The sequence below is a fragment of the Ailuropoda melanoleuca genome, chromosome 7, assembly GCF_002007445.2.
Source record: "Ailuropoda melanoleuca isolate Jingjing chromosome 7, ASM200744v2, whole genome shotgun sequence".
Classification (NCBI taxonomy): Eukaryota; Metazoa; Chordata; class Mammalia; order Carnivora; family Ursidae; genus Ailuropoda; species Ailuropoda melanoleuca.
The window spans coordinates 137,004,160-137,018,493 of NC_048224.1; the positions used below are offsets into that span (position 1 = coordinate 137,004,160).

A 14,334-nucleotide genomic window follows, 5' to 3' on the forward strand; every position below is an offset into this window, starting at 1 on the left:
GAATCCCAGAGACACCACATACTTTGCCCGAGCAGAGTGAGTGGCCGAGCCAGGATTCCCAGCCTGACTCCAGAGCCCTTATCCTCACGCACGCGGCTTCTGCAACTTTCCTCTGAACCGGCATAGGAACGGAAACGAGACAGAGCACATGGAGGGCTCATGCTTCGCCAGGCCTCCGCACGTGCTCAGCAACATTTGTGCAAGTGTGAGCTCCTGACCCAATGTGCCCACACTGGGGGCAGAGCAGCCAGAGCCAGGACACGTCCGGGAGCCCGCCATCAAGTCAGGCCAGGACCGCCGTCTTTGCAGCAAGCCCAAGCCCAGCGGGAGAGATTTGAGACCGAAGCATCTCTGGGCTGAGTCAGGTTGTTCCCATACACGTAGCTTGGGGCAGAGTCAGCCTAACAAGGACTGCTGTAGGAAAGAGCAGCTCACGGTGGGCTGGACTGAGGCTTTCGGGGCTGGAGAAGAGGCCGGTTTGCCCAGATGGCGTCGGACTGGGCGCACACTGGGAGCTCGGTGGGAGGGCCTCTCCGGGTGGCCGTCCTGTGGGCAGCGAACTGCCTGGCAGTGAGTCCCAGAAGGAAGAGTGTGCAGAGGTTTCCCTTCAAAATGCATCCCTCACGGAGAAGGAACCCCTCCTGTGGAATCTACGTACATCTCCAAGATTCAGTCGCGTTCTTCTATTGCGTTGCTAAGATAATAATAGAGCGACCAGGCCCCAGTGGACTTGCGTGCCTGCTCTGAGGACATCTCATCCTGTTTCCTACTGAGAGACTGTTCATGAATCATTCTCCAGCTAAGGGCTAGCACTTAGCTTATCTGACCTTCACATTAATTATTTTTATTACAGCAGCAGGAACCTCAACGTTCTTTTCCCCCTGCCGTCCCAAGCTGTGTGGCCCCGAGTGGGGCAGCCCTGGCCGTGCCACGGGGAGCTGGTCCAGCACCTGCGAGACTGCGGGGCTCTCCCCAGTGTGCCAGCCCACACCCCGAGTCCCGTCACACCAGGGGATGCACGGGGCCCGCACATGTGTGTGTGTGTGTGTGTCTTGAGATGCCATTAAAATTGTTACAAAAACTGAAAGTGAAATGAGGAAATGATTGGGCAATCAGATTGAAGGGCCAGTGCCAGGAAGACCTATCATACAGTGGGGCCGAGATGCAGCCGGGCAGACGGAGGGGAGCTCAGGAGAGCTCTCCTGAGGGTGACGGCGGGGCCCGGCCCTGGAGTCAGTGTAGGACCCCAGCAAGCACAGCTCACAGGAAATGATCCATTCCCTGCGCTCACTTACTCGAAAGGCCCGAACCTTCAAAGTTCCAGGAGTGCCATGGATGGCTGCACAGAAGGCCAGCGGTCACGCCTTTCTCCCTGCCTGCAGAGGGGAGAAGAAATGAAACTGAAGGAGTGTGTCTCCATCCTCCCCCTGAAGGAAAGCCCCTCTGTCCCATTCTCCAAAGATGGAACGCTGCTGGCCGTGACCCTGCTGCTGGCCCTGATGGCCAGCTGCCTCTCGGCGCTGTCTTTCTACAGGGTGGCCGCCCTTCAGGCCGAGCTGGGGAGCCTCCGGGCGGAGCTGCGGGAGCACCAGGCTGAGCGGCTGCCAGGCCCCCCCCAGGCCAGAGCCACGGCCCCCAGGGCAGCCGTGCGGGAGGCCCCAGCTGTCACCTCGGCTCTGAAAGTGAGTTTGCAGCAATTGGAGCCCCAGGCGTGGGTTCACCCTGCACCGCCACCTCCCACACATCTCTCAGATGTCTTTGCAATAACTCGGGGTTTTTCTCTTCTTAGGGGATCTTTGCACCACCCGCTGCAGGAGAAGGCAACTCCAGCCAAAGCGGCAGGAACAAGCGTGCCCTTCAGGGTCCAGAAGAAACAGGTAGGTTTCGGGCACGGAAGTGTTTAGGAGTCAGGGAGCCTGGCGTCCACAGGTGTGGAGGATGGCCTCCGCTTTGGGGGCCTGAGAGCAGACCCGTGCACAGAGAGTGTGAGATTTGCATCTAAAGTAGGGGGGCTTTCGGGCCGAGCCAGTGCACAGCACGTTCTGTCCTCCGATGAGCAGAGTGTGAGGGCTGTGCTGTCCCGTAAGCAGAGAGGAGGAGAAAAGGGCCCCATTGTCTTCCTCGTAGATCGTGCCTGTGTCGGAAACCTCGTTTAGCCCTCCAGGAGGAAAGCATGGCGTGTCAGTGTAGATTCTGTCTACCTGAGTCACAGAAAGCCAGGTGAAGGGAAACCCTTCTGCAGGTGCGTGGCGTGCCCTGCAGCCCAGGGAGGCTCACATCACAGCGGCTGTGTGTGTGTGATTTATTGTGTTTGTGCTTTAGTTTTCTAAAAAGTTCATTTTACACACACCACACAGACACACAGATTTTTAAAGCTTTTCTTTAATGCTTTTCCAAGAAATCCACAAGTTTATAATCTTCTTGTAAGAGTTCTTGAGGGATTCCTGCCTTTGTTCATGTCCCACTCATTCCAAGAGTCTTGGAGATTCCTGAAACCTCGGATTGGGCAGGGCCTCCCCAGATGCTCGATTCTAGTTCCTGCATTTCAAAGATGAAAAAGATCATTTGCTTACATTCAATAGCATCACAACTTAAGAGATCCTTGGTATTGTTTCTCTTTTACTTTGAAGGAACACGTTTGGAGCACACAGGGTGCGCTAGGCAGGCACGTGCTGGGATCGTTATTGTCACGGCTACTGCGTCCTTAAACCCTCACACTGACCGTAAGATGAGCAGAACAGGTGTAGCTGTTTGTACTTGTGAAGGGAAGTGCATGACTTACAGACTAGGTGTGCTTCCATTAGACAACACACACACACACACACACACACACGCTCACATTAGATGCTCGGGCTGGACACGTATTTTTTACTAACTGCCTTATTCATGGACAAAATTCTTACCTATTTCATAAAACCATGATTTTTACATATGCTTTGTGTCAATTATCAGAAGCAGGTGAGTGGAACATAAATAAACTAGGAAACACTAATATTTTTACTATACTTTAATACATGAATTATTTTCATATTTTGCATTTTGTCATCTCTATTTCCTATATAATTGAAAAAATACAGCATATATACTATGGCATATTTTTGTGTTCACTTATCATTATACAATAAGCATTTTCCCTATTTCTAAGTAATTCTATATTAGTTTGCTGTCATACAGTTATTTAACAAGACCATTTCCAGAGTTTTTGTGCAGATCTCTTGTTTCTGAGGAATTATATGTTCCATATAAATTCTGTAGATAGAGATAGACTATCAGAGCTAAAGAGGATGAACGTCTTTACCCCCTCATGGCCTCTTGCCACGTTGCTTTCAAAATGAGTTATAAATGTATGCAGTCAGAAATGCAGCGGACAAGTTCTCCACATTCTTACAGTGTTTTATCTTTTAAAATTTATTTTGGCTATATTAGTAGCTGTAAAACAGTATCTCAAATGTAATTTGTTGCTTGCTTACAAATAAGAATTAATTTCTTTCTGCATATTTGGATAACTTCTAATTTTATGTTCTGCTAATTTTTATTTATAACTTCCTTCATTTGTCCTAATATTTTTGTAATTTTGAAGAAACTATATTAGGCATACTGCTTATCAAAATTTTGCTGTAAATATTTTCACAATATTTTGCTTCTTTTCTTAACTTGTACAGAGATTTTACATCTGTGTATTTAATGTGATAAACTTCTTTTGATCTTCTCTAATACATTAAAGCTAAAAATGTATTTATTCACAATCTCTTACATAGCCTGTTCTATTCACTGTTACTTAGACTTTTTTATAACTTAATGTTTTAGTTTGGTATTTAACTCCTTAATCCTCCTGGCGTTCATTTGGTAGATCATGTCTACTAGCTTTAACTTCCCCTTTCTTCTTTTCTCTTTTCCTTCCAAATCACTGCTAAATATCTCAACTAAATTTATTGGATGATTCTTTTTAACATGTTTGCATTGGACAGCTTACTGTATTATATCAGGTTTCTTATATATAGTTGAATCTATTTTGGACTGCTTTTTCATTGATTTATTATTCTATTTATCTGTATTAAGTAAAATATTTTAAGCATTTTATATATATGTCTGTATATATACATATATATGTATATGTATATATATGTAAAATGAGCTTTAATATCTAGTAGGGTCAAAGTACCTCAATCTTCTTCAGCCTCTTAGTATTCCCTGGCCTCTGTACGTTAGTTTTACAAATAAACCTTAAGTTTACCATCGCAAAGAGGATATGGGTTCTTTATAGCAGATTTAAGAAGAAAGGACACTGAGTAAGAGATTCATTAACTCCCGGAGTCCCACTTTCCCCAAAATACCATCTATTATATTTTAAATTTTCCTCCCATGTGCAAATCTTTACAAATTTGTGATTTTATGGCATCCAAAAATTATATACTGATTAAAAATTTTCCCTAAATAATTTTTAACTGTTAGAAAGTGTGGAAAGTAACAAAAAATTCTATCGAGTGAATCAAAATTTACCCAGTTTCCAAAGTCCGGATGTAATTGCTCTTGTCATTATCATGGTTTGCCTGAGATTTTTATAGCCCTTCCACAGAGTACATATATCTATATAGTATACACATATAAAGTATGTATATGAATTTATCATATGTATGTATAGAGAACGTATATATGCAGTAAATAGTACATCTCTCTCTCTCTGTGTATGTGTGTATATATGTATACACACACACACACATATATATATACACACACTCACAACATTCATAGATCCAAGACAGAAGGCTTGGAGAGGAGAACCTCAGTGACAGGTCATATCTACTATTCCTCATTTGCGAAAGTGGCTTGAATGTTGCCTTAGATGCCATCCTTTTGTGCAGGGAAAATGTATTTTGTTTAGCACTACAAAATTAATGTGTCTATTACCAAGGAGTTTGTCTGACTCTCCTTATTTATTTATTTAGTCTGTCTGGTACAGTCCTCTTTTTGGAATTGAGGAAATTTGGTACAATTTGACTCTATTATGCAGCTTTCTTTGTTTTTTTGTTTGTTTGTTTGTTTCTATTCTAGTTCTGATTTATTTTTAAAAGATATTTATTTGAGAGAGAGAGAGCAAGCAATCATGAGCTGGGGGGGCAGAGAGAGAGAGAGAAGCAGACTCCCCACTGAGCAGCGATCCTGACTCCCACTCTGGGCTCAATCCCAGGACCCCGAGGTCGTAACCTGAGCTGAAACCAATCCGCTTAACCAGCTGAGCCACCCAGGCGCCCCTAGTTCTGGTTTATTTTAAGTAAGACTCAACAACTTTAGGTTGTCCCTGTTACTTTCAAAGTGTCCATTCACGTGCTTATTTATTACTTTTCTATATACATTCTAGAACCATTGACATTCTTTGTTGGAATTTTATAAAAATTGTAACTCTGAAGAAGAAAATGAATTTTTTTACTGTTTAATTTTATATATCCAAGAGCTTTTAATATCTCTTTATTAAATATCAAATTTTAAATTTCCCAATTGGAACTTTCCTTGTATGTTTTACTTTTCTTTCATAGTTAATTATAAAAAAGCTTTTGTTGTGATTTTGAAGTCCTGGGATTTTCAAATAGGTTGTTAAACTGCGTAAAAGCGTACAGAATTTTCAACAAACAATGCAGCATTCGGTCTCATGGTTAGTTTTAAGCCACATCAACACATTTACTGGATTTATACTTAACAGAATTATGGTATTGTTTTAGATTTTTTTTTTTAGAATACTCTGCTTTCTGCATATTCTCCTCAATATCACTGTGCCATCATTTTATCACTATGTCAGAAAGGGTCAGAGCTAAGTACTGTTGAGTAACACTGCAGAATGTTGCCCATTTTTATTTCTCTGTAAATCCATCCTCAATTTCAGCAGGCCCTTCAGTTTTATTTCGTGTTTGTTCCGTTTGTCAGTAAACTCCAGTGTGTGGGGCGAGAAAGCCGCATGTCCTCAGCCCACAGCACGCCTGGTGTGACGGATCACCTGGGGGCGGTTTGTACGCGTCTTGTCTGTCCAGCTAAGGAGTAGAAGCTTCTGTGCTCTGGGTCCCCTGTCTTTGGCACGTTCATCGTGGTACTTGTACGCAGTAGGTGTTCTGTGAATATTTGCTGATCGGTTTTGGGCTCACTGTGAACTATGATGCAGTGATTTGGCATCATTGGAAGCGGGGATTTTCCCATATTTCTTCATTTCTCAGGTTTTGATCGGAGGCCATCTTATGCAATTTTTTAACTTGACATTTAAAACAGCGAAGTCACCAAAGAATGAGTTTGATAGCAAGGCTGGACTTGCAGGGAGCATTTGGGGGCCCCCTTCCCCAGACCTTCGTGGTTCACCAGGTAGAGGCACAATCTGGGCTCGCCGAAGAGCCATAGAGACACTCTGATAGTCAACAGCCTGTCTGACTAATTTTGTGGATTTCTGGTTTTATTTAATGTTTTGGTTTTAACTGGAGTATTATTTACATACGGGAGAGGGCACAGGTCGTGAGGGTATGGCTTGGTGAGTATTCATAGAATGACCAGCAGTAGATGAAGGGACGGACCTCACCGTCAGCCCACGTGCCCACTTGGTGCTTCTCCGGGCCTCCCGAGGGTAAACGCTGTTCTTATGTACTTGTACAGTTTGGGTGTTTGGCTGCAGTTTTGTTTTTCTTAATTGTGTTGTGTTTCAAATGGAGGTCTTAATAAGTTTCTGTGTTTCATAAGATAATTTCTGATTATAACAAACAGAAATGTGGGGAAATCCAAGATCAAAGAATTGCCAAATAGCTCATATTAGCCAAAAGTTCACTTTTCAGCCCCTAAGTATATTTGGAGATATTCCCAATTAAAACTAATAACTAAAGTGATCTGGCTTTGAAATATTCCTGTTAAAATTTCTTCATAAATGGAATCATCATGATCCTTGTAGTTGGCTTTGATCTAACTATTCCATCTACTTAAAGAACATAGAGATAACCATACTAAGAGCCCATCAAGAGAATGGATTCTTTTGAATGGATTCCCGCTGAGCTAAAACAAGGTTTTATTAATAAAATCAGGTAACCTTTATATCTTCCCCTTGTTATTCAGTAGGGAATTAGAAGTTATTAGAATTGCATGTATTTTCAATTATAGAAATACAGAAATTATTTTTATTGATAGGCTGTATTATACTCATCTCAATTATAAGACTAAAATGGTATTGAAAGCATGAACAAAATATAAAAACAAGCGTGGGGAAAATTATCCATATTTCATCTTCTAAATATTTGTTGTAAGATTTTGGCCATTCTACTTTAAATTATTTTTCTCCATTTTTAAATAAACGTTCTTGGTTTGGAGTTATTTTAGAATTATAGAAAAGTCGCAGAGGTAATGCAGAGAGTTGTCATATATCCCCATCCAGTCTCTCCCGTTGTCTTATATTATTACCATACTTTGTCACAACTAAGAAACCAACATTGGTACTTAACAAATAACTGAACTCCATTTCTGAGTGTTCTTTCTTGAGATCCATAGTCCATCTCCTTTGCAAGGAAAGATGGGAGGTCTGATGGGTCTGTAACATCCAGTCTTTGTTTCATGGACATTTCTGGCTTGGCTGAATCTTACAAGACTGTAAAATGAGTGTTGAAAGCATATGCAATATAGAACTCAGTCATCCAATTTGTACCAGAATTAGGTTAACTGGAGCCTCTTCCCCATTAAGGGTGTGTTCCTTCCTCGAACAGAAACAGCTGGCTGCTGTCATGGTGATCTTTGACCAGAATCTTCCCTGAGTGCTATTTTTTCTCCCCTTCTTCAATAATGACTTCTTTTTCAGTGTTGCAAGAGCTGGCTTCTGTTCAGTTTCCAAAAAAGTAATAAAATAAAAATAGTGACCTCACAACCAAATCTCTGAACGCTGTTCTTGTCAAGTTTAAAGTTTTGGGAAACAGAAGAGCCAGGAAATGAGTCAATCAAGGCAGCCAGAAGTGATGTCGCGTGTCTGCCACGCATGCCACAGGCCCGTTAGGTGTCAAGCACTGTTCTAGGTGTTGGGTGTTGTTTGGAAAACATGACAGATAAAAGACTCCTGCCCACTGGAGATTACATTACAGCAAGGTGGAAAGACACAGGAAGTAATTAATAGACACACTTAATGAGTAAATTAAATATACTAGAAAATGGCAGAGATCATGAAAAAGTACAATATCTCGGGCAGGGGTTCACAGAATGGGCAGCGTGAAGGGCAGGGAAGAGGAAGAGTGCGTCAGGGAGGCCGGGGTAAGTCTTTCTGTTTCTCCTCGAAGGCTCAATAATTCTTTGTACTTTCAACTTTTAAAAAATTTGCAGAAATGGGTTGGTATTTTAAAAATCAATTCATAATGTTGAGGAATGTGTTCTCATTAATAGTCCTATAGGAATGGATAATATTCGGTTTAATGTTTGTTATTTTTATAAGTCAAGTACTAGTTAAAAGAACCGAATCGGGTGGCTGCACTTTTGTTGTGGTCAGATTTTCTTTGAAAAGGTATTCTCAGGGCTCCTGGGTGGCTGTCAGTTAACTTTTGGTTTCAGCTCTGGTTATGATTTCAGGGTCCTGAGACTGAGCCCCATGTTGGGCTCCATGCTCAGTGTGGAGTTTGCTTGAGATTCTCTCTCTCCCTCTCCTTCTGCCTCTCCCGCCGCTCACGTGCACACACTCTCTTTTTCTCTCTAAAATAAAAAAATTTTAAAAAATTTAAAAAATTTAAAAAAGGTATTCTCATTTCTTAAGAGTTAGAAAAGAAGCAGATTTTGCTCAAAAATAGAGGAAACATCCACTGTGCCAAGGTCTGAGGTGGGCACTCCAGAATACACAGAAATGGGAGACAGAAACTAAGTTATTGGGTACGTTGCATACACGAGTTCTGGTTTGGGCTCTGTGGGTCTGTGATACCATTTACCTTCTCAGTAACCCCTAGTAGGTTGGCGTTACTGTCTTCATTTTAGATGAGAAAATTGAAGCCAAGACATAACCAGTCCCTTACCTCAACAAGCTAACTACTGAGTTGGAGAAATTAAAGAAAATTAATGTAAATTTTAAAATAATAAAGTTTATCAACAAGCTGTTTAGCCTTTACAATGCACGTGTAAGTTATGACTTGGGTTGGTTCTCACAACAACACTATGAAGTAGATATTGTTATTCTTATTACATAGATAAAAAAAATATTTCAGGGGCGCCTGGGTGGCTCAGTCGTTAAGCATCTGCCTTCAGCTCAGGGCGTGATCCCGGCGTTCTGGGATCGAGCCCACATCAGGCTCCTCCGCTGGGGGCCTGCTTCTTCCTCTCCCACTCCCCCTGCTTGTGTTCCCTCTCTCGCTGGCTGTCTCTATCTCTGTCGAATAAATAAAAATCTTTTAAAAAATATTTTAATATTAAGTGTTAATCTCATGATTAAACAGCTAAATTGGTTTGAGAACTACCATTTGAATTCATTATATACTGACTACAAATTCTGAGTTTTTTTCCATCGTGTGAGCTGTATGTGCTTAATGTTCGAGTCATGCATCAGATTTGAGAAAGAGGCCGAGCCTGTTACTAACATTAGTACCAACAAGAGGCCATCTAGCAATGGTATCCTAGGATGTGAGTTCAGATCACAGACTGGAAGATGATCGACACCATGATGAATAAGAGCTGAGCTGGGTTTTGAAGAGTGAGTCGATTTGGGGAAAGGGAGACAGTACCCCAGGGCGTGGGAACAGGGATGCAGTGGGAAGTAGAAAACATGCAAGGAGAGGCCTTATTGTAGTGAGTGGAAGGGGCAGAATACAGGCCAACATTGTTCCTCTGCTTGGATTGTTGCAAAGGAGAACTGATGGCAGTTCAGGTTTTCCCCTCCTCCTCTGACTGGGCTGCTTGGGATAGAAGGGGAGATGACTGTAAAAACCTACACAGTGACAGCTTCTGACACGGGCTGAGAAGTCACACTTCGGGGCTCATTCTGTTTCTCTTCTGTCTACTGCACTAGAACTTCTGGGAAGTAGAGAGTAAGAAATTTTAGAGAAATACTACACAACCATTTGCTTCAAAAAAATATTATAGTGTGTTATGGTTCTACAAATGAAAATTCGAAATGCTTCTTGTTGAGGGTTATTTGTTATGGGAAATGTTTTCCATATAGCCCTGGCCCAAGGATTTATTGTTAGAAGGTCCAGATATCAGTGGTTGTTTTTCTTTTATCGAATCTATTTTCTCTAAAACATTAATTTAGTTTGATTTAACATGTATTATAAAGTTGAATATAAGGATGAGGTTTCTAAGAACCATTTGGGAAAGGTAGATATTGTTATGGTGTCTGTTTTTTTTTCTAAATTGTTGCACGGATTTTCTTTCTAATTTTTTTAGTCTGATGTAAACCAGACACTGTGCAAATTTGTAAATGATGGCCCTTAATATCAAGTGACTCCAGCCTAGGGAGAGAGACAGTAATAGAAACAATTAAGATGTATAGTGAAATGTTATTTCAGTAGATGTATGCACAAAGTGTAGTGGGATCCAATATTTAGCTGGAAGGGTGAGGGAAAGAGTTGATACTTGGTCTGAGCTCTGAGGGATGGATGGGTTTTGTCGGATACCAAGAGGAGGAATATGTAGCCAAAGGAATGGCAGACACGCAGTCGAAGCTCCCATTCTGTGGGGGGTGTGGAGGTAGAGGTTGTGGGGTCATGAAGGTAGACTTGGGTTTTGTGTACAGGGAAGCCCACTGAAGGAGTTAGAAACATTGGAAGAACAAGATAAAGCTCAGGTTTAGGCAGGTCAGTCTGGAGGAAGTGCAAGCAATGGAGTAGAAATGGCAGAAAAGAGAAGAGGCACAGCTCAATGGGCATGTGCAATTGTCCAGAGCAGTGAGGGTGGAGATCTGAACGTGGCTGCCATGTGCATCTTGTCCTTGTTTATTTTCCTCTCCCTGTCTCTGTCTCTGTCGGTCTGTCTGTCTGTCTCTCCCCCCTTCAGTCATACTTGCTGTGTCCCTCCAACCTCAGCCTTTGTGTGTACTCGTGAATGTTAATTTTGTCTGGAATGTTCCTACCCCCTCCTTTCTTCTGACTTTAGTTTAAGCATCCCATTCCAAGAAGCCTTCCTTATTGGGTCCAAGTCTGGGCACTGCGTCTCTCTTGCAACTTCAATTCTGTATTTGTGATGCTGATTCATACTTGTTCCTCCATGGGGTAGGGATGCCCCATGGGGATAGAGATTGTGTCTCCTTTGTTTCTTTTTTTTTCTTTCTAACTGAAACACAATACATGACCTAAATTTAGTGTTCAGTAAAATTATTGAATGAGATAAATGACAGAATCCAAATTGAGCAAAAGTTGAAAATTTGAACCATTAGAACTGGGTTATTTGCCGGGTTTTAAGATTGCAGAGGAAGGAATCAGTTGGGTTTATGAAATTTCTAGGTTGGGCCACTCAGAGGGCAGTTATAGCCACTAAGAGAAAACAGAGGAGCAAGAGGTGAGTGTGTGTGAAGAAGATAGAGAAATAGATTTGGGTCATGTTGAGTTTGATTATCACTCTGACATCCAGACAGAATTGTCCAGGGGGAAGTCGAACGTGTAAGAGCCAATTATGCAATTCTCTGGTAGCTTTCTTCAAGCATTCGGGTACATTTCTATCTTGCTTTTCACCTCCTTGACTTTGAATATGTTTGCATGTTATGTCATGAAGCTAATTTTCCTTATTGGTAAGTTACTGATACCCAGTGCTTTACGAGTATACACCATTAATAATGAGAAATACTCTAAAGTAATGCAAAGAAATCATGGCAAAAGAAAAAAAACATGCTGACTCCACTACAAAATTAGTACTTTTAAATCAAAATAGGTCATCAATTGTAAAATGAAATAACTTACGAAGATGGCATTTTGTTTTCCTGGGTTTGGTTTGGTTTTGTTTGTGTTTTACTCTTGGTGTTTATGAGGCAACACGAAGGGCTGCCATTTTACATACCCTACAGTGCTTTAGACATAGAAATACTCACGTTGGGAGTGGTGCGTGACCATGTCCAGTTTGTGCTCAGGACTCTGCACACACACACACACACACACACACACACCCCTTCCGTTCAGATAGCTTTCTTTACTCCTATTGACTATTGTGATCTCTATATTATTTTATCAACCTTTTTCCAAAATCACCAAAGAACTCGCCCCTCTTTAGTACTGCCTCAGGGCCATTGTAATGCTACCATCTTTCTGAATTATCCAGAACTGAAAACTTGTTTTCATTATTAGTTTTTAATTCTCCTTCAGACACACACTCATTAGTCACAGACTTTTCATTTTTCCCCCCATAATTTATCTTGGATGCTCTATTTATATAGTTGCTGCTGGGATCAGATCGTCCTCATACGACATTCTCTACTAGTCAACACTTGAACCTTTGCTTTCACTCTCTCTGCACGGCAGTTGGTCTACACAAGGGCACATGTATGGCCTTTCCAAAGCACAACATGTATCAGGCAGGCCCCTCTCAAGATTAAAAATTCCTAATTTTTAAAAAACTTTCTGGTAAGTCAAATATGTACTTCTTAATTTAGCTCTCTAGAAATACTTTTAAAACTCTGTTAACTCGTTTTGGCAAACTGTTTATCACTGGTCAAACAAAACTGTATAATCTAGTGTTTTACTCCTAAATTCTTGTATTCCCATTCCAGTAGAAATGTCTACCCCAAAATCATACTTTCTTCAATTTCTTCACAAATCTGTGTCCCTCATTAAATCAATATTTAGATCTTTATGGGATTTCTCCTAGTTAGACTTTTCTGAACACTGATTATTCATTCAAAACTAGTTCAAGAAAAATCAAACTGCATTTCTCATGACTTCCATATACTGAATGGTAAGATATACAGAAATAGGAGAGAGGCGTGGCCTTCAAAAACTCTGGTGCAGTGAAGTAAGAAGACAGAAGGAAGAAGAAAGAGACCCAGGAAAATGCAGGAAGGACACCTCATCCAGACTAAAGAGTTTGGAGGAGCTTGAATGAGATGAGTAAGGACTACCCAGAATGAGTAGGTATGCATCATATGGATGGGGCAGATGTGCTGGGGAAAGCTCTGTGTTTCCCACCGCGGTTACGTGTAATCTGCAATAATCGCGTTATTTATGGTAGTTTATATTAGGTTGAGCTTTGTTGAAATAACGTACAATGAACCCAACTCCAGTTTGAAAACGTTTAGTTCCAGTACAGAAAATAATACAGCAGATACTAGCAACCCCATAAACTTTCAAATTCCTTTTCCTAAGTAAATGCTGTTTGAATGTAATATAAGTGTTGTACTTCAACAGATGGCTTTCAAACTCAAAGTGTTTTCTGCGTGGAAAATTTTTAAATGCTGTTCTGTGAGGTTGGTTGGATTTTATTATATCAAATATTGGGCAATAGCAAATTATTTTTGTTCTAAAAACTTTTATTTTAGGAATCCTCTTTTATAAACTATTTTTGCCATCAATATAATATTTTTGTTTTAGAAATATTTTACACAAAGTTTAATGTTACAAATAAATATTATGCTGTAAATTTGTACTTACCAAGATTATCCTTTTTTCACACATTATTCTAATATAAAATACGTATATTTAGAAATATGTGTGTCCCCATGAAACACAGAAAGGTTTTAGCGTATGCTATTGCCTTGTTTAGTTAAAAAGATAAATTATTCTCAGACTCTTCAAATTTCCTTCAATTGTAGTATAGGGAAGGATGTACGCAAGACTGTTGAAAACCAAATACAATTGATGACCATTATAATTGTTACCAACATTGTGTTTCTTATATTAGACTATGCACTCTCAAAACTCTTGTGGCTGGCTCTCTATGCTACTGGGAGATATGAAAAAACAGTATTGCTATTTTGACTCACTTTTTGTGAGCAATAATCTATACTTTAAAATCAGATTGATGTTGAATCAGAAAGTCTTAAAGGATTGTACTAGAGATAAGATGATAATGGACCACGGATTTCCTAATACGAAAGAAAGGGAAAGAGGTAAACAGCACTGATGAGATTGATGGGACCTAAGCAGCATCTCATGAGGCCAGAGTGGGTAGTCCTCCAGCTTATTTCCAGCAACACTCCTTCAAAAGCCTTCAAAAGTGACTTTCTCTGGAATAAGAGAAGTTAATGAATGACACTGGCATCAGCAAGTATAATTCAAACACTGTTATTGAACTTTTTTTTTTAAAGATTTTATTTATTTATTCAACAGAGATAGAGACAGCCAGCGAGAGAGGGAACACAAGCAGGGAGAGTGGGAGAGGAAGAAGCAGGCTCATAGCAGAAGAGCCTGATGTGGGGCTCGATCCCATAAC

At 40.9% G+C, this 14,334-nt stretch overlaps 1 protein-coding gene across 1 annotated transcript in view; it reads left to right on the forward strand.

Annotated features, from left to right (window-relative positions):
* The first annotated feature begins 1,113 nt into the window (after nucleotides 1-1,113).
* Nucleotides 1,114-14,334, forward strand: part of TNFSF13B (TNF superfamily member 13b) — a 33,798-nt gene continuing 20,577 nt past the window's right edge. Inside the window, exons 1-2 of the mRNA XM_002915857.4 lie at nucleotides 1,114-1,682; nucleotides 1,790-1,877. Coding sequence (XP_002915903.1) covers nucleotides 1,332-1,682; nucleotides 1,790-1,877 — 439 coding nt within the window. The 5' untranslated portion in view covers nucleotides 1,114-1,331. The remainder of the gene's footprint in view (nucleotides 1,683-1,789; nucleotides 1,878-14,334) is intronic.